General features: G+C 45.3%; 1 protein-coding gene across 3 annotated transcripts in view; it reads left to right on the top strand.

Moving 5' to 3' along the window:
- LOC119800732 (myomegalin-like) overlaps positions 1-20,400 on the top strand; it is a 184,366-nt gene that overhangs the window by 12,392 nt on the left and 151,574 nt on the right. For all 3 annotated transcript variants that reach the window (XM_038310930.1, XM_038310929.1, XM_038310932.1), the window contains exons 2-3: positions 8,659-8,714; positions 12,818-12,969. In XM_038310930.1, coding sequence (XP_038166858.1) covers positions 8,659-8,714; positions 12,818-12,969 — 208 coding nt within the window. The remainder of the gene's footprint in view (positions 1-8,658; positions 8,715-12,817; positions 12,970-20,400) is intronic.

The following is a 20,400-nucleotide window of genomic DNA, read 5'->3' as shown; positions in this document are numbered from 1 at the left end:
CAAAGAGAGATCCTGTCTCAAAGTAAGCCGACCTGCCCAACAAAACAAAACAAAATTCTAACCAACAAAAAAACCCCACATTTCCCATTTTTAAAGAATCTTTTGGTAAACTAGGAAAGAACACTTACTCACTGTGGTGGGTGGAGTAAGAATGGCCCCGTAGGTTCATAGATTTGTTTTCTTGGTCACCAGTGAGTGACCCTATTAGGAAATGTGACCTTATCGGAGTAGGTGTGGCCTTGTTGGAGGAAGTAAGTCACTGGGGGTGGGCACTGAGATTTTCAAATGCTCTAGCCAGTCTCAGTGCCTCTCTCTTCCTGATGCCCAGGGATTGGGAGGTAAAACCCTCAGTTATGTCTCCAGCACCATGTCTGTCTGCAGGCCACCATGCTTCAAGCCATGATAATAATGGGCTAGACCTCTGAACTATAAGCCAGCCCCAGTTAAATGTTTTCCTTTGTAAGTGTTGCCATGGTTATGGTGTCTCTGCACAGCACTGGAACAGTGACTAAGACACTTGTGTGTGTTTTTTTTAATTTCCCCACCCCCAGCCTCCAACCTTTCTCTAAGCCTTGTTTCCTAGTTTATATTTATAGGCAATTTTACAGTAGTACAAAATATCATGCTGATCCTCTCCTATTGACAGTATTACTAAATGATTTTTCAAAGTTTACATTGGATATTTGACACTATAAAAAAATACTTGAGATGTATCAACTTCCTAGCAAGAAAGGTTGAGTGTGACTTACAGTTTCAGGAATGTTTTATAACTTTGACTGCATTCTTTCTCTGGACAGCTATAAAGATTACAGATCTTTTTGAGCTTTTTGTTTTTTTGGTTCCCAGTTCACGTTGTAAACCTTGGTAAAAGCAGCCAGCGGTACCCACACCACAGCAAGAAAACTGCACTACCTTGACATCTACCCACCAAGTGAATGAAACTTTTAAACTCAGCTTCCCAGAGTCTCAGGGCAGTGATGAAATGCAGGCCTATTGGCTGACAGAACACAATGAGGATGTGTGCGCGCTAATCCCAAGAGTTTTTATTTCTGCCTGGAGCCTCCCCAGCCCATACCTTACAGATTGCATTCCTAACGGCATTCTGATCTGAGCTCTCATGAGAATTGCTCCAAGGCATCTGAGCCACATCATCAGACATTATGACATCAACAACCCCACTCCCTGTACCAGTTTTCTGTGTTAGTCACTTTGTGTTGTTTTAACAACGTATCTGAGCTAAACAGCCTTTTAAAAAGGAAGGGATACTTTGGCTCCAGCTTCAGTAATTTCAGTCTGCGGTTATTTTGGGGCTTGAGGCCTGTGGTGATGGCAAGAGAATGTGATAGAGAAAATTCGCTCACTGTATGGTGTTTATGAAGCAAGGAGAGAAAGGGGGTGAGGTCTTATTGTACCCATCAATGGCACATGGGAGAGCTACTCTCTTCCACCAGGCCCCACTTCCCAAAAGTGCCATATGCTGGTGACCAAGGCACACTGACCTTTCTCAGGCCTTGGGGGTCCAAACCATACCAGCTCTCGAAGAGGTCAGTAAAGATCCTGTTGAGGAGGGACACCAAGAGCTTTCTGTCTGAGAGGGTGGGAGAAGGAAAGGTAACACATGGACGGGGATGAGTCCTAGAGAGCCATTTATGACTATACTGAGCCCACCATTCATCTTCCTGTCTTTAGACCTTTCTCACGTTGCTTTGCGTATACTTACAGCCGTCCTTTAAGATCTAGATTCAGTCAAAGTTCTCGGCTTTCTATAAGGTTCCAAGACCTCCACCTCTTTGAAGACTATATTACTGCCTCACCTATGTTCTGAAATTCCTTCACATACATTGTTTTCACAATTACCTCTTTGAACCATGTGTCTTCCTCTCTGAATCTATTATGGGATGGCAAGATCCATAATTTTTATTTCCAGTGCCTTGCATGCAAAGAACTTCTCCATAAATGTTTATAAAGTTGGAAACTCTAAATGCAGGACTGAGGAGGTGACTCCATTGGTAAAATGCTTTCCATGCAACCATGAGGACCTTAGGTCAATCTCCAATGCTCATGTAAAAGCCAGGTGTGGAGGCATGGCATGTGTCTGTAATTCCAGCTGGACAGGCAAAGACAGGAGGATTCCTGGGACTTCCTAGCCAGACAGTATAGCTAAACAAACCAGCAAGATCCAGTTTCACTAAGAGGCCCTGTCCCCAGCTCCTTCCCTCAAAAAAGATAGGAGGAGGGGCTGGAGAGATAGCTCAGAGGTTAAGAGCATTGCCTGCTCTTCCAAAGGTCTTGAGTTCAATTCCCAGTCAACCACATGGTGGCTCACAACCATCTGTAGTGGAGTCTGGTGCCCTCTTCTGGTCTGTGGTCATACACACAGAAAGAATATTGTATATGTAATAAATAAATAAATATTTAAAAAAAAGATAGGAGGAAATAGAGGAAAACATCTGATGTTGAACTCTGACCTCCACATGCATGCACACACATGTGCACAAGCCATATACACCAACACACAGAGATTCCTATAGAAAGATAGCATAGCAATAGCAATTAAGTTCCAGGTTGCTGCTCTGCATTCTGCTCAAACATATTACTCTTCTGCTTCTGAAATGTGTTTATAGAAACAAACTGGAAATACAGAGAACCTAGCCTTGGTCCTTCAGCTTGGAGATGCTAAGCAAGGTGGTGGGGCCTAGGACGATGCTCAGAACTTCCTCCAAGCCTATGGTCTGGGGAAGGAGCATGAGAATAATCACATTGGGTGGGGGGATTCCACTCATATAAGAAGAAAATGCAGCCCTAGATTAATTATTCTAATTCGTAAGACTGAAGAAGAAAATGACGGAGCTAGACTGACATAACCCCTCAAAGTGGTTTTGGAGACAATCTTGGTCCTAAGATATAATTACCTCATATATTAAGGGACTAGTTATTGAAGCTGATGGGTAACTGATACCGACTCCTTTCACTCTGAAAACTCGGTGGAATTTGAAGACGATGGTACCAAGAGCGCAGTTTGCAAAATAGAGTCTCTCTGCCCTGTGGGAAATACTGCAGCAGCTTCCACTGTGGGGTCGAAGCCTTGGCCTTGCTCCCCAGTATCATGAGAAACTAGACTACGGGGTCAATGCAGTGTTGGATCTTCAAAGAAGCTGTGTTCAATCAAAGCATACTCTAATGTCCTGGATGTTCCTTAGGGTAAATGAAACTACTATTCCCGGAAATGACCGGAAAGAGCCATCAGTCAGCCCGTCAGCATTAGAGTGACAGGGAGCAGCAGATGGTTTTCAGAGAGTAGCCATTACATCACCTCGGGAAAACTAGAGGAAAAGCCAGCGTGTGAGATATGAAGGATCAATGTGTGGCTTGAATCTAGTATCGTGCCAGCTACGTATCAGCTGACGCAGAGAACATGGGCGGATGGCATGAAGAAATCAAGCAAGCGGGCAGCTTGTGAGTAAGCTGTGCTCCGAGACTCTTGGTTCTTCCAATCCAACAGAACGTTGTCTTGACAAGAGCGCTAGCACACACAATTTTTGTAGAATCGTTTTGTTTCTAAAAGAATTAATAATTCTAGGGAGAAAGAGAAGGCGAGGGCTATTCCTCGTTTATACAGGAAAATTCTTTTTGAAATTTTGAAATTTCTTTTGAAAAGGTAAAGCATCGTGAGGGAATGAATATATATACAGACGCCTGTGTGGGAGAGCTGTTAGTGCCCTGGTGAGCAGTGTATTAGTGTTCGGAGTCACTTGTGGACTCATGTTTAATTTTGTTTTTTAAATCTAAATACAGTTAAATAATTTGAGAAACTAGGACAAGGGATACGCGTATTTTTTTCAGTCTTGGCTAAAGCAGAAGAATATACCAGAGTATCATTTGGCGTGTGTATGTGCATGCATGCGTGTGTGTGTGTGTGTGTGTGTGTGTGTGTGTGTGTGCATGTGTGCGAGCGCATGCGCGTGTGTACAGGTTTGGAGTCTGTCTACACTCCCTCAATTCTCTTTGCACTTGGGTTTATCAGATGTCATAAATGGCAGCCCTCTAACACTCAGGGTTTCCCTACGGGTCCCTTCCTTCCCTGGGGAAGCATCAAATTCCTTCCCAACCTTTTCCAGCAGTGGAGAGTGCCTCCTGCCTGGCATTAAGAGAGCGAACTTGAGCCATTAACAGAGCTAAAGTGATTTTTAAAAACTCTCCTGAGAGATGACGAGTATGCCTTTTAGCTCAGTCCTGTCTAATCTGACCTCTCCATCCTTCCAGTTATCGGTCCACATGGCAGGCAGCAAGCTGAGCACGCATGTGTGGGTGGGGGAAGGTGAGGCACCCAGGAGGGTTGAGACCTTGCTTTGTTACAACCTGCCCCTGCTCTGTAATCTGGACTCTGTTGAGCAAGGAGGATTGAGCAAGATCATGTCTGGAGAGAACCTCAGCTCCCTGAAAAGCCCTCAGATGAGTTTTGTTGTTAGATTTTTGTCTCCGTCAGTGTCCGGTCACTGGGACAAAATGTTCACCAGAAATGACTTGAAGGAGGAAAGGTTTAGTTGGGTTTATCGATCTGAGGTTTTGTCTGTGGTTACTGGCTCTACCAGGGACCTCTGGTGAAACAGAACATCACAGAATGAGGGCGTGAGAGGGGAAGGCTGCCTCCCTCTTGGTGCCCAGGAAGCAGGAAAGAGTGAAGGAGGGATGGGAACAAAATATATGCACAGTGACTTACTTCCTTAACCAAAGTTGCACCCCCGACAGTCTCTGTCACCTCTGGCCACCACCCACTGGAGTCTTTGCGGGGGATGAGGGGCATTCCAGATCTAAACCCTGACAATAGAATCTATAATTAATATAAGGGCATAGAAACACATATTCTGCTTGGGTGAACATTTGAGGAAAGAAAAGCTCAGAGAGGTACACATGGTACACAAGCAAGCTAGCGACTTTCCACATAAAATAGTGGGTTGGGTGTTGAAGCCGAGCGATTTCGCATGTGTCTTAAAACAGAAGCGAAACCCTGGTAGCTCTTTGTCTGTACCAGGGCAGCAGCTTCAGGAACCTGGGATGGACCAGGGAGCGGGGGCAGGGCTGTGGCAAGCTGGAAATGACTTGTCGGTCCTATGGCGGGGGTGGGGGGATTTACCCCCTGTGTGAAGAGGCAGGCACCTTCTATTTTTCCAGGGAATGTGGAAGTGGGTCACCCGGGTGGAGATCGAATGAAACAGTGTCGGATGAGTAGCTTTGGCCTGAGGGTTGACTGTGTTTCTGAAGGCAGATGGGCAGCCACCTTTCTGGGCTGAGCACGCATGCTCAGAGAGCAGCATGGATAACTGTCAATTTCCCCTTACACACATTCAAGCCGTGGTTTTCCTGACTAGTTGTGACATCTTCTCTGAGCATCACTCAAACAGGAGGGAACCTAAAAGTGCTGCTTGCAGCCATTTCTTCCATGGTGTGGTTCACAGGGAGATTTTTTAATAAGAATGAAAAAAAGTCAGAGGGCTGGGGAGCCGGAAGCTGGTGGTCTACTTTTGGTTAGTAAAGAATTGTGTGCAGGGCTGGAGAGATGGCTCAGAGGTTAAGAGCACTGGCTGTTCTTCCAGAGGTCCTGAGTTCAATTCCCAGCAACCACATGGTGGCTCACAACCATCTGTAATGAGATCTCATGCCCTCTTCTAGCCTGCAGGCAAAACATGCAGGCAGAACACTGTATATGTAATAAATAGATTTTAAAAAAAGAGAGAGAAGTAAACACTCAAAGATGTAATTGACTTGATTAAAAAAAAATTGTGTGAATTCCAAATGTGTCATGTTCGACCCTTTCATGTCCGTCTGGTTAACGGAGTGAAGATTTATGTGACTCTATCCCTGAGGCAAACATCAATTTCCAAACGAATGCCAGATTCCCCTTTGTCTCCCTGGGATAGTTGTCTGGCTTTTAAAAGCAGAGGCCCTGTAGCACATTGTCTGCTGAGTTCTTTTTGGCCACCACTGTCTGGGGATACCCCAAAGCTTATAGGATAAGTAAGTTCAATATCAAAGCATCTCTCTGCAGAGTAATGGCAGCCATCGCTATCCCTGCCGTATTCATGTGCCCACCCAGTCTGTCAGAGCAGTAGCCAGCATCCACTTAAAACCATTAGCCACTCATCTTTCTGATTCATAAAACCCGCAGCAGCTTAACGCCCCCCGCCACCCACACCATGCAACCCTCTCACCTCCCTCCCCGCCACGTCTGCTCAGCACACTGCCCTCCTTGCTGTTTGTCCTGCATTCCAGTTGCTCCCTCTGGAGGGCTTTGCCTTTGATGCTATCAGCTTAGAGAAGTCTTCTCACAGACCCCCAGAGCTACCCACTGTTCCACAGAGCAGTCTTGTCCACCAAAAGCAGCAGTCTCCTGCCTCTGCTTACCTCTAGCCCTTCTCTATACCCACTTTCTCTGTGTCCTCACTGTCTGGTCCAAAGAAACCCTACTCCCCCTAAAGTGCACCTTTAGTTCTCCTTTACCAAAGGAGCCAAGTTCTTACCACTGTCAGCAGGGACAAATGGCTGTCTGGGTGCCTCAGTGAAAATGCTGGCTCCAGGCTCTCTCAGCATCCTAAGTACATGGGACTATTTCAGCCCTTCCCACCCCACCTCCTACCCTAAATACTTCTCCAGCTCATGAGCTCCCCCAGTTCCTCATTCCCTTAGATAGGACCCTACTATTTTGGCTAGGTGCTCTCTTGGTCCTCTACTTTCTTAGTCTTCCTCTCTCTCTCCCCTCCTCCCCTCTCTGCTGGCCATGTTTAGCCTATCATTTTTTTCTCTCCCTGTTCTGGACTCTTCCAGATGCTTCTGGCTGTACTCTCCCTCATATCTACAATAAAAGCACACCCCCAACCATACCTCAGCGTGGTCATAGCCTCAGTTTACAACTCAGCCTTTTATAGAACTTGTGCCATCCTATACATTTTACTTATTTTCTCTCGCTGTGAGTCCCGTGACTACAGAGATATTGTTGCCTGTCTTGCTCACTGCTACATTTGGGAAGCTTCAAGCAGTACCTAGGCTCTGCTCATGTTAGATATGAGCTCTGTTCTCAGGCTACATCCCTGGTCCTCTGGATCATCATCATAATTATCATTATTATTACTGATCATTATTATTATTACTGGCATAACAATGTTTAAAACCTTGTTGCGAGGGCTGTGCATGTGGTCCATTGGCCTAGCATGAGTGAGGCCCAGATTCCTCTCAGAGGGAAAAGGGGCCTGGCACACAAACACCCTCAGCAGGCAGGAAGCCCTGGCCCCAGCGCTCCATCTCCAGTGCTGCCTAAAGTCCCTCAAATCAAAAACTCAAACAAAACACAGCACCTGACAACATGTAGGTGTTGGGCAACTTATTGATTGATCTCTGTGATCTTTGCCCTCTCTGTGTAAAGGATGTTAGTGCGTGTCTGTTCTTTGCAGATAAAGTCCCGGCTCCTGGATCATGCCATTACGAACATTTCCATGAATAGACTTTGCTTTTAAAAAATCTTTGTGTCAATTTTTTTTTCTGTATTTGAGGTTGGATCCTATATAGCCCAAGTTTGCTTTGAACTTCCTTTGCAGTTGCAGAGAGCCTTGTACTTCTGACCCTCCAACTGCCGCCTTCTGAGTGCTATGATTACAGGCAGGAGCCACCACACTCTGCTCATGGGTGCTGGGAGCAAATCTACAGTTTGATACATGCTATAAAACTCAGCTATGTTCCCAGCCCCCACTGTGTCAAGTCTATTTCCTAAACATTAAAGTTTTTTTTTTTTTTTCTTCCTTCACTGTCTTTTTCCTGGTTTAAACCCTCACATCTTACTTGAGCGACAGATGCCCCCTGTATGCCCTTGGTTAGTGTTCCTCTCAATGACACATCTAAGAGTCATCTCGAAGAGGGAGTCTCAGACCAGATTGGCCTGTGGCCGAGACGCTGGGGAATTGTCCTGGTTGTTGATGATGTGGAAGGGTTCAGCCCCCTGTGGGCGGTTCCAACCCTAGTCTGACTGAACACCAGGGCACGAGGAGCCAGCCAGCCAGCAAACAGCCCTCCTTTATGATTTCTGCTCCAAGTTCCTGGCTTGAGTTCCTTCTAGAATTCCCTTGGAGTTGAACTGTTCCCTGGGAGTATAAACTGAAATGAACCTTTTCCTCCCCAAATTGTTTTGGTCACTACCACAGAAGTCGAGGGGCAAATTAGAACACTGTTTTTTTTTTTCCTCTCATTCCACACAGCCTCACCCAGAACCTAGAACAGCCTATCTAAAATCCAAGTATTCTATCCTTCGTTATTGTTTATTCTCTAAGAAGGTTCAGCTTTGTCTAGTTGCAGATTGGCTACATATATTCCTCTACCACATCAGGGATGTCCTTGACTTCTGATACTCGCTGTTGCCTCCTGATAGAATATTGTTTTGCTCCCATTCTTCATCTGGCTCCTGTCCTCCTTAACTAGCTCTGAAGGTCCCTTTCACCAAGCCCTTAAACCCATTAAGTTCTCTATGCCCTTGTTGACTACAATAGCAGTTAGTACATGCAAGAGTTTATTGGGCGCTAGTGAAGGATGGATGAGAACAAGATGCCTTGTACCTCAGGAGTAGGAGCCTTGTGGTGTGTAACTCATTCATTAACGTCTATTTTTTTTTGGCAGACATTATTTTGGAGAAGATGATGGGGAGATGGTACCCAGAGCAAACAGTGCAGCAGGTAAGGGTGGCACGGGCTGTGCCCTTTAACGTCGCTGTTTCCTGCTGTTCCCTCAAATCAATTCCCAATGGGAGTTTCCTCAAATTTTTATAGATTTCCAAATTTGCACACACCAGTGTAGCATATAATCCCCCCAGGTGGAATTCCCCAGTGGGGAATTTTATACTGTGTGTAATTTGTATGTGCTAGGAAGTGGCACACTACAGTCAATCATCACAGAAATACTTCTGTGAATTCTTCATACTTTAATAAGGCTAGGATTGCAAGATTAAAGTCTATTGCAAATGCACACAGTAAATTTTGCCATTAAAATGAAATTTCTACCCTGATGCCTCATTAGAATGGGTGTAGTAATGATGTCACTCTCAGAGGTAAGATTAAATGGTCAGAATTCTTGTCTAGAAATAAGCACTTCCTAAACTATTCTTATTAATGTCATCATAATTATAGCACACACACTATTGCACATGTGGCACCTAGGGTTGTTTTCATTGTAAAATCAAAGTACGGACAACTCTCTCTCTCTCTCTCTCTCCCCTTCAAGACAGGGTTTCTTTATGTAACCCTAGTCATCCTGTGACTGGCTCTGTAGACCAGACTAGCCTTGAACTAGCCAGACTAGATTTGCCTGCTCTGTCTCCTAAGTGCTAGGACTGAAGGCATGTGCTATCACACTGACTCTTTTTAATTTAAACAAATATACGAAGTGATGTGTTTTATACTAGCATTTTTATGTATACTTTGTCTTTGCTTCATCTCCTCCCTTGTCCTCCTTTCCCCTCCTTTTGTCCCCTCTTCTTCTAGAGGCCCCAATTCCAGCTTTATTGCCACACACACACTGCAACTACCCACTTACCCGCCTTCCTCTCAGTCTCTTTTCCAGTTCTAGAATCCGTACTCACACTCATAGAAACATATAAAAATTAAACTATAGGGTCTTCATATATGAGAAAGTATGCCATGCTTATGTTTGGAGTCTGGTTGAGACAGATTTCTTTTGGGAAACATTTCTCTCAAAGGCTTGCTCCTAAGCAGAGGATTTCCTTCACTTGCTAAGTGTTTTGCCTTTTCTTCGTAACTGGTTCGTGTGCTCCATGTAGAAGTCAGGCCTTAATTTGAATAAATTAAAGACCTCAGAATCCCCTAAACTTGGGAATCCAAGTGGCTGAGAAGATTGCTCAGTCAGTAAAGCCCTAGCTGGTGTGCACTTGGGATCCCAGCGCAGGAGAGGTTGAGACACTTGGCATCCAAATGGCTGAGGAGACTGCTCATTCGGTAAAGCTCTTGGTGGTGTGCACTTGGAATCCCAGCACCACGGAGGTTGAGACAGCAAGATCCTGGCCAGCTTGGAACTTCTAGAAAACACACACACACACACACACACACACACACACACACACACTGATATTTGACTGTGTGTATTCAGTTTAGAAGTTCCCAGAGTATTATACTTAACATTTTGGGTGTCTAGGCCCTGTACTTTGAACCAAAAATCCAAGAATTGGGACAAATATTGAAAGGTAATGTCCAAAATGCCTACTACTGACAGGCGTTGGATGGAAGGCTCCCATCTGTTATTTTCTGTCTTCAGTGTGAGATTTCTGTGCCATTATCCTCATGTCCACAGAGGCAGTGAAATTTAGGAAAATGAAGATATCTGCCTAAAATTGCACAGCTTGTGAGCAGTCCGGATCCGACTCCAGCCGTAAAGGCTCAGCTCACCCCCTCAACCTCACGCAGTATGGCCTTGCTTTGTTGTATCATCTGTGCCCCCACTCAGTAGCCTCCATAACGTCATCTAAACAGGAAAGCAATCACTCTCTCCACAAATCCGATTTTAAAAATCACATTTGCTCAGGGTCAATGGCATCATTTTATGGCGTTGTTAATTTATGATCTCAGAGTGCTACCAAATGAACAGGACAACTGTTTGGTGGGCACCTCAGCAAAGACAAAACGCAACAGCAACAAAACTCTCTCTGCAACTGATTTCCCCACCAATAAAACTGGCTTTCCTTTTCTTGTACTTGAAACCCCTAGACAACCAGGCATCGGGGACCATCGAGCACAGGGCTAGCTGAACACATAGGCCATAGTGTGTTAATTTTACAAAACTAAAGATTCTGCTGACAGAGTGTTCAGTTTGAAAACAAATTTCCTTTCCAGTTGTCCTTCTTGAAAATGAGTGACGTAATGGAAAGAAACCCGGAAACCCCATGCCGCCCCGAGTCCCTCCGTCCAGCGTCGTCTGTTCTCCCGTCTCCTTTCTCGCCCGCATCTTTCTGATGCTCTTCTTCTGTCTCTTGTTCCCTCCCCAGCCTCTTCCCCCTTGTAGGAGACTTTTCTTTGTCTCCGAATACTGCAATATTCTTTCTACATTTTCCTCTCTCTTAAAAGGGCTTCCTCCCATCAGAGCCACTTCCTAGTGGTTGTCTGCAGCCGTTGCTCCGTACTCTCCCAGATTCCTTGCAGAGACAGGACAGGATGTGCTCCTGAGATTGGATGAGGTGTTTTCAGGACAAAGTGGAGCAAAGAAAAAGACAGAAGATCACCGTCCAATTTGCTCTCTCTGTCTCTGTCTGTCTCTCTCGTCTGTTTGTCTGTCTGTCTCTCTGCCAGAATAGTAAACATTTCCATTTCTCTTTCATAATTTGCTGGTTCACCTTTACTTCAAAGTTCCTTTTCCATTGAACACAGATAAATCTAAATCTCTTCTGAGACCCTGAAAAAAATCTAGGAAGGTGATGGGAGCACGCCAGGACTTGGTCCCCTGTCCTTATGTTCTCTGTCAACTTTCTGTCACTGTGACATGATACTTGAGGAGGTCAACTGGAAAGGAGATTCCCTTTGGCCCCTGGGTTCAGGGGTCCTGGTCTGTGGTTGATTGGCTCTGTTTCCCTGGGCTCAGGTGTCCCTGTCTGTGGTTGGTTGGCTCTGTTTCCCTGGTTTAGGGGTCCCGGTCTGTGGTTGGTTGGCTCTGTTTCCCTGGGTTCAGGGGTCCCGGTCTGTGGTTGGTTGGCTCTGTTTCCCACTTGGTCATTGGTGATGCAGCTCTTCACAGCAGGAGCCCAGGGCAGAGGAAACACACCCACATCATGGCAACTGAGCAGAAAAGAGAGAGGGAAAGGGCCAGGGTCCCCATAACCTCTTTAAGGCCTTGTCCCCAGTGACCGATCTCTATTGGCTCCAGCTTCCACCTCCCATTAGTGCTATAGGCTGGCCAGCGAGCCTTTAGCATATGAGCCTTCAGGGGATATTTAAGAGTCAAACCATGACACAGTTCTCTGGCAAGTGTACAAATGGGGCAGGGGGAGACAGAGAGAGAGAGGGAGAGGGGGGAAGAAAAAGACCACAGCGTGACAGTTTGTTTCTTATTCCTTAAGACTGCTTTGTCCTGTGTCTAGCTGACTTTTCAGAAATCGAGGCTAGCCATGGCTCGTATGCCTCTACTTGTTCTCACACGGTCATTGGATTTCTTTGTGTCGGTGTGGGTCTTCTTACCACAAAAAGAATAGCTTGGGAATAAAGGTGTATTGTTTACTTCTATTGGCCAGGAAAAGATTAGTTTTCTACATGTTTTTTTAACCTCAGATCGTCACCCCTGCTGTGCCCCCATCTGTGGTCCGCATGTGTCATGTTTGATTGGGGCACCGATTCCTTATTTGTTCACACATCGCTGCTCTGGAGGCCAGACTCGCTCTGAAGGCCTGACTTTGCACCGTGATGAATGTCGAGCTGCTAAGAGTCAAGAGTAGAAAAGCGATGTTGCAAGGCCTCATCCTGACACACATGGCATCATTTTTATGTTTTGTTGGCCAGCACAAGTCACTTGGCCAACTAGGAGGAAGAGGAGGAGGAGGAGGAGGAGGAGGAGGAGGAGGAGGAGGAGGAGGAGGAGGAGGAGGAGAGCCATCATGTCAAAAAGAGGCCTGAACACACAAGCTATGTCTCAATATTCACCAGAGACCATGAGTAATAAATTCCCTAAGAGTTATTGTGTGTGAATCCTTTCTATGTGACCTGTGTGGAATGTGCCAGTTAGAACAGCTCTCTGCCTTTCTTATATACACTCTTTTTTTTGTACTATTCTGTTTTGTTGCCAGCTTTTCTCAGCGACACTAAGGATCGGGGCCCTCCAGTTCAGTCACAGACCTGGAGAACTAGTGAGAAGATGCCCTTTGGACAGGCACACTCCTTGAGAGCATTTGAGAAGCCCCCACTGGTGCAGACCCAGGCTCTTCGAGACTTCGAGAAGGTGAGACGCGTGTGTGGATCATTCTACTCCCAATCAAGAACACAAATATGGAATCGGGATTTTATAAAAATATGATCTACAGACTGGATTATGAGCTTGGTTGTCATGATGGTGACCCTTTCAAGAGTGTGTGTGCTCTAAGCATATGCTGTTAGCTGCTTGCTAGAGCCAGTGGTTGATGGAAAACCAATTACTTGTACTGATGTATTCTGTTTTGGTCATCTTTCTCCTTCACTTCTCAGATAAACTCAGGAAGGTTAAATGATACTCAGAGAAGCAGTACTTGGAACGTTGTGAGCCCAGAATTCCTAGTCCAGGGAGCTAGCATTATTTTCTCTATTGCCAGCTTGGACAATGCCAAAAAGCTAGATACTGTCGGTTCTATGAGGAAATGTAACCAAAGCCATTTGCTTTTCAGCAAGAATCAGCTTCAGACTCCTAGAACGGTCTTAGATTTGGCCAAGAGAAATAACTAATGCTACAGTACAGAGCTCAGCTCCCTAGAAGCCAGTTTGATCCTAGCATACCTGCACAACAGAACCTGCATGTATACCATGCAAGAGGCACTCAGAATGTTTTACACCCACGTTCTAAAAGAAGAAACAGGTCTTTGGTGCCCCCTGGGGGATACCCAAGGAGCAGGCCCATTTGAGCATTGGTACCTAGGTCTTTAGACAAATAGGTTTCCTTTTAGTTGACAAGGGATAGCTTTGGATATAACATAGTGAAATTACATTTTCAAAAGAAGCTGTGTTACCATGGGTTTTCTCTGTCCTAGGACAGCTTTTGCATCCTTCTAGATACTTCTGCAGGCAATAATGGTGATGGGAGTAGGGGTGGCAACACCTTCACACCCTCCTTCCCCCCACCTTTTGGATTGGCTGCTGCTCAAAGGCCAAATGCTTCTGCAGAGCATCCCAGCAGTGTGTGGGTGCTCGGAAAGGCAGAGTGTGCTGTGCACTCTCCTTTCGTTGTAAGGTGATGGGGAGCTTAGAAATGGATGATGTCATATCCAATGATGGGGTGAATGGCTGGATGCTGCAGGGCTGAGCTAGGGGACCAGTGGGGTCAGCTGAGTTCCAGATGTAACTTCTTTGTCCTTTGCTTTTATAGTTCAGGACTTACATGATGAAGAAATCTTTATGTCTCAATGCTGAGAATCACTGTCTGATATGAGGCCAACCAGAGGCATTTTAAACCCTCATCCTCTGTGTGTTAAGAGAGAAAGAGCAAAAACTAAATTGCTGGTTCCCCAAGTACTAATATGTGTGTTTGTCCTTAAACACTCACGTCCGTTTTGGACATCCAAGGCACCTCCATGGGAGGACTTGAAAACTCACCGGAGTTAGTTGTTGGTTAGGAAGACACTTCTGAGGGCTAAGGACATATTACAATACCCTGCCTTAGAAATGGAAAACTATCAGGACATGTTCAGTAATTTTTAAACATAAATTCCATAGCCTTGGGATAAAGGCTGGGTTGGTGCCCCTGTAAGAGCTCTATTGAAGATTTGGTAGCAGACAGGGCTTCATGTCTCTTGGCCTTGACAAAAATGTCAAAAGAACACGGGCTTAGGATGAACAGCCAGGATCCGTGCTGATTTAAACAACAAGCATTTGACACCATCCCTGCCCTTAGCTTTAGTGTTAGGAAGCCCAGACATCACATCACTGACTAGCAACTAACAATATCGTCTCCAGGGATGAGGAGCGCGTACTTTGAGATCCAGAGATGCTGCATCTCATCTTAGTAGAGGACCCAGGAAGAGCCTTCTCTCAGACGGCACCTGCTATGGGTGCTGTACGCTGCCGGAGATGCCCAAAGCTAAGCTCAGGTTTTCTAGTCAGGGGAGTAAAAGTCCATATGAAGGGGGACATTTGGGGGAAAGGAAGAAGTGTATTCATAGATTGAGCTTACAAGAGGCTGGGCCAGAGGGAGGTAAAGAAGGAGGGTCTGAAGAAGAAAGGAGGTGGGGGGGGGGCTGGAGAGATGGCTCAGTGGTTAAGAGCACTGACTGTTCTTCCAGAGGTCCTGAGTTCAATTCCCAGCAACCACATGGTGGCTCACAACCATCTGTAAATGAGGTCTGGCGCCCTCTTCTGGGGTGTAGGTACGCATGCAGGCATAACACTGTACATCATAAACAAACAAACAAACAAACAAACAAATAAATAAATAAATAGAAGAAGAAAGGAAGGGACATCGAAGGGACTGATAGCACGTCACCAGTACTGTGGTTCCTTTGGAAATGTTTGCTGATGTAGGAAATCCCAAGGGTAATCTGCAGCGTTACTTTGATTTCAAAGTGTTCTGTGTGAAAAGTTATTTCAGTCTCAGGGTCACTATCGCTGTGATGAAGCAACATGACCAAGGAGAAAGGGGCTTATTTCACTTCCACGTCACTGCGCATCACCACAGGAAGTCAGGACAGGAACTCAGACAGGGCAGGAACCTGGCGGCAGGAGCCAACGCAGAGGCCATGGGGGAGTGCTGCTTACCGTCTTGCTCCTCGTGGCTTGCTCTGCCCACTTTCTTATGGATCCCAGGACTATGAGCCCAGGGTTGTTCCCACCCATAATGGGCTGAACCCTCCCCATTAATCTCTAATTAAGAAAATGCCCTACAGCCCCACCTTCTGGACTCATTTTCTCAAATGAGATTCCCTCCTCTCACGTGACTATAGCTTGTGTCAAGGTGACATTAAAACTAGCCAGCACAATATATGACAGCCATAGTACTATTTGAATGAGTGGATTTATTATGTACTTGGCAAGCCAAAGCAAGAGAAAAAGAGCAAGTGAGATGGATGGATGGATGGATAGATAGATAGATAGATAGATAGATAGATAGATAGATAGATGATAGACAGACAGACAGACAGACAGCAAAACATGATCTAGTTGGGTATTCAAAGCATCCACAGAAGTCAACTGGGGAAGTCCCTTTAAGGTGGTCCTAGAGTTCCCAATACTGATCCTGCAGAGCACAGAGCGGGAGGCTCCCTAGTAAAAGAACAAGTAGCAACAGATAGAGACAGCATCCTGAACTCAGGTGGTCAAACCTCCAGAAGAAACTCTGGAGGGGCTGAGGCAATCAACTGGGGTTTCTGATTGAGCTTTCACGGTTGAGCTTCCTACAAAGGAATTTCCCATGGATACATTCTTAGTTTCTCTTTCCCACCGTAGGGAGTTTTAGAACCAGGGATAAGCAGTTGTAACCTCTGTTGGAGATGGTTTGCCTCCTCGCTGCTCTCGAGGGCATAGTGTTTTTACTCTTGGTCTGTCTCAGAGTTAGGGAGGCCCAGCTAATCCTAGACAAGGGGCCTTGGAGGACACTTGGCATGAATGTGCTTGGGTCTGAAGTGGGTGAGCGAGCAACCTCACCTCCAGAGTCAGCTTCACAGCCAGCTCAAACTGCACATGACAATGTGCCCGCACACTTGTGCGTGACACAGAGTAAGAGCCAGCAGACCAAACATGTAAACACTGCTGTGCTGCGGAGCCAGAATGCCAGGGAAGGCGACAATCGAGGTCAATGTAGAAAAACGTGACGAAAGGCGTGAGATGGATGTGCGGAGGCTTTCTTCTCTGTTTGCTCATTCTCTATACTCGGTCAACAGCAGCCTGGGTTAAACTGGGTTGCAGAATGGCTGCCTAGAGGACTCGTGAAGGAACTGCTCCTCCTCACCTTCTGTGTGAAAATTCAATGTAACTCACAGGCGTGATCGTCAGAACAGCACCTCTGATGATGGAGGGGAGTATTGCCCAGCGTATGGGCCTCATTTGTGTTTTGGAATGAGTGACTTCGTTAGTAAATCTTGTTATCATTTTTCTGCGTTGTTATAAATGGGGTTCCCCAGCCCCGAGGCCTTCATAATGGAGGACGCTCTATCCCTTGCAGATGTGTACACTTGAGCAGTATATTAAGTGTTCTTAAATATTGTCTGATTATGTCCTTATGAGACATTTAAACAAGTACCATTCTCTCCATTTTTCAAATTACAGAGGCAGGCATCACAGAAATTATGGCCTGATCATGGCCCAACACCTTGTGTGCCATGACAGTCAATTGGATACATTAGGTCAGAAATAAGTTTTACATGCGAATGACCATAATTGTAAATTGAGAGAAAATTCCTTCCTATCAAGAAATCCTTTCTTCGTGCTCCTGGGTCCCACCCTAGCCCTGGGGTCTCTGGGCTGCAGATGGCTAGCAGAGAACAGAGGTGACACTGGCTAGTGTCCGTGAATCGCTTTCCATGTGTCTGTACAGACATAAGGCTGCATCATCTCATTTAACGCTCCCAACAACCCTGTGAAAGGAGCGCTATCCCAGCCTACAGATGAAGAACTAAGCTGGGGCAGTGGTGGCGCACGCCATTAATCCTTGCACTTGGGAGGCAGAGGCAGGTGGATCTCTGTGTGTTCGAGGCCAATCTGGTCTACAGAGCAAATTCCAAGACAGCCAGGGCTACATAGAGAAACCCTGTCTCGAGAACAACCAAATATAAATAAATAAAAATAAATAAGTAAATAAGAACAAATGAGGAACTAAATAACAGGGTAAGGAGGGGGGGTCTAATGTCTCATAATGGGAGCCTGAAAACACTTGTTCTTTTTTTAAAAAAAGTACTTTTAAATTTTATTTAATGTGTTTGGGTATTTTGACTGTATGTTTGTCTTTCTACTGTGTGTGTGTCTGTGGCTGCAGAGGCTGGAAGAAGGTGTCAGATACCTTGGCACTGGAATTACAGATAGTTTTGGGCTGCTATATGAGTGTTGGAAATTGAATCCAGATCCTCAGGAAGGGCAACAAGTGCACTTAACCTCTGAGTCATCTTTCCACCCCCACTTGTTTTATGATTTATTTTTAATTATGCATACATGCACATGTTTTTAATGTGTGCGTGCACATGCGCACGTGCATGCTCATGCAAGTGAGTTTGGTGCCCAAAGAGGCCAGAGGCTTTACATCTCTCTGGAGCTGGAGGCACAGGTGGTGGTGAGCCACACAGTGTGGGTGCTGGAACAGAACTCAAATACATAAAAGCAGTATGTTCTCAAATGCTGAGCCTTCTTTCCAGGCCCTCACTAATCCTCTCCGGTGACCTAAAACAGGAAGTATTTTCTAGATTGGGGCGCTCAGTTAGTAAAAGAAAGGTAGGTGCTAATGAAGGGTCCTGCTTGGGAATGAAATCACAAGTTCCTTTATTAAAGCTGATACTGATTGGAATTCTCCCAGGCTTTTCCAACTGTGTGGGAAACTCCTCATATCATGATATCATCTCTCACATTCACCGCATTCATTCCGAACCGTTCGCGATGGTCAGCTGTCTCGTTCTGTCTTGTCTTTGTTTCTGTTGTTCTCTCTGCCTCCCGCACCTGGTTAAAGCCCATTTATCCTTCACGTTTTGGCGAGGGCATTGTGCTTTTTCTCTTCACTTGTTAGGATATTTTCTCTAACCCTAAAGCACATTCTGATTCAGAGTCATATTTGCCCTTCCCAGTGTACAGAATCCAGCTTACTGTAGTATGCAACAGCAACAGGTGCTCGGTAAAAATGCTCAGCAGCAAATGGGTTGGAGACTCTTGAAGGTCAGTCATTTCAGTCGATCTTGTGGCTCTCTGCTGTGGCTCAGTATTCATCATGAGTGACCGATTCTTAAGGCGGGTATCAAGGCACTGATGCACTGATGCATTGATGTGGGTATCAAGGCACTGATGCACTGATGCACTAATGCATTGATGTGGGTATCAAGGCACTGAAGCCCTGATGCACTGATGCACTGAGGCACTAATGCACTGATGCATTGATGTGGGTATCAAGGCACTGATGCACTGATGCATTAATGCATTGATGTGGGTATCAAGGCACTGAAGCCCTGATGCGCTGATGCACTGAGGCACTGATGCACTGATGCGGGTATCCAGGCACTGATGCACTGAGGCACTGATGCACTGATGCGGGTATCCAGGCATTAACTGATGGAACGGGGTGGGAAACTGTATCCAGAGATGACAAAATCAGAGAGATGGAGGAAGGAAAAGAAATGGAAACTTTAAAAAATGCTTTTTGATGGGACTAATTAAGAGAATTATGTCCTTAGCACATAATAGTGAATGATGTTCATTGAGTACCTTTTTTTTTCTTTTTTTTTCTTTTTTTTTCTTTTTTTTTTTATCTAACCCTAACCCTAACCCTAACCCTAAACCCTAACCCTAACCCTAACCCTAACCCTAATTTTTTTTTTTTTTTTTTTTTTTTTTTGGTTTTTCGAGACAGGGTTTCTCTGTAGCTTTTTTAGAGCCTGTCCTGGAACTAGCTCTTGTAGACCAGGTTGGCCTCGAACTCACAGAGATCCGCCTGCCTCTGCCTCCCGAGTGCTGGGATTAAAGGTGTGCGCCACCACTGCCCGGCTGAGTACTTTTTATATACTCAAGACTTTTCTAAGTCTGTAATGTGCTATTTTAGTTCATTTTTCAAACTTAGGAGATAGATATTACATTCATTATACCAGTGAAGGGACCAAAGTTCAAATAACCTCTCCAAATTATATAGTTCTTAAGTGACAGCACCGCAACGACGCCACTGGCTCCAAGGTTCTTGGGAGATGAGAGGACCATTCTGAGAGGTCTGTTGGCCAGTGTGCACAGTGTGGCTGTCTACACACAGACTCGGGATGGCCCAAACTCTAAATAAGAGACCTGAAGAAGGGCGGGTGTCTTTGGCTATAAAATCAAGAGGAGGCCTTTGCTACCTTCCCTGGCTCCCCATTTCCCAACAAAGTTGTCTTTAACACGAACATGCCCGCAAAACCAGCATAGCATTCTCCAGCTGTAGACTGCAGCCAGCTTCCCTTGGCAGACTGTGTCTCTAACCACAGTGAGTCAGCCTCTTGAGAGCCTACCCATCCTGGCAAACTTTTCCACTTGGGACACAAAAATCTATAGGAGAAAAAAATGAGAGAAAGAAAAACTAAGCTAAAATGGTGATTTTTTTTTTTTTTTTTTAAAAAAAAAACCTTTTCTACCTTTAAGGAACTAAGTTATTATAGTTGGGTATCCTTTGCTAATTTAGGTGAATCTGGGTCTGCTAGAGTCTGTGGTTTCTGGACATCCTGTTTTCCTATAATCACAGCCTTGGAAAATCAATGCTACTAGCAAACTCCATTTTATTCTTTGAAGAGGGCTCTACCCTTTCGTTGCCATAGCAACTCAAGGATACCGGTTTTGTTGTCACAGACGTCTTCAGACACCAGAACTTTATTAGATGGGAAGAGGAAATCTAAACTTTCAATATTTATAAATACAATCGGTCTTTTCTTTTAAAATGTGATACAATCATTCCACAGCCCTTCAGCATAATTTCACTTCTGCGCTATGCACAAAATTACTCAACTGTTTTCTTGAGAACTACAAAGCAAGCACAATG

This window comes from Arvicola amphibius, chromosome 14 (assembly GCF_903992535.2).
Source record: "Arvicola amphibius chromosome 14, mArvAmp1.2, whole genome shotgun sequence".
Classification (NCBI taxonomy): domain Eukaryota; kingdom Metazoa; phylum Chordata; class Mammalia; order Rodentia; family Cricetidae; genus Arvicola; species Arvicola amphibius.
The sequence above is the reverse complement of the archived record's forward strand: the minus strand, read 5'-3'. Positions and strand labels throughout refer to the sequence as shown.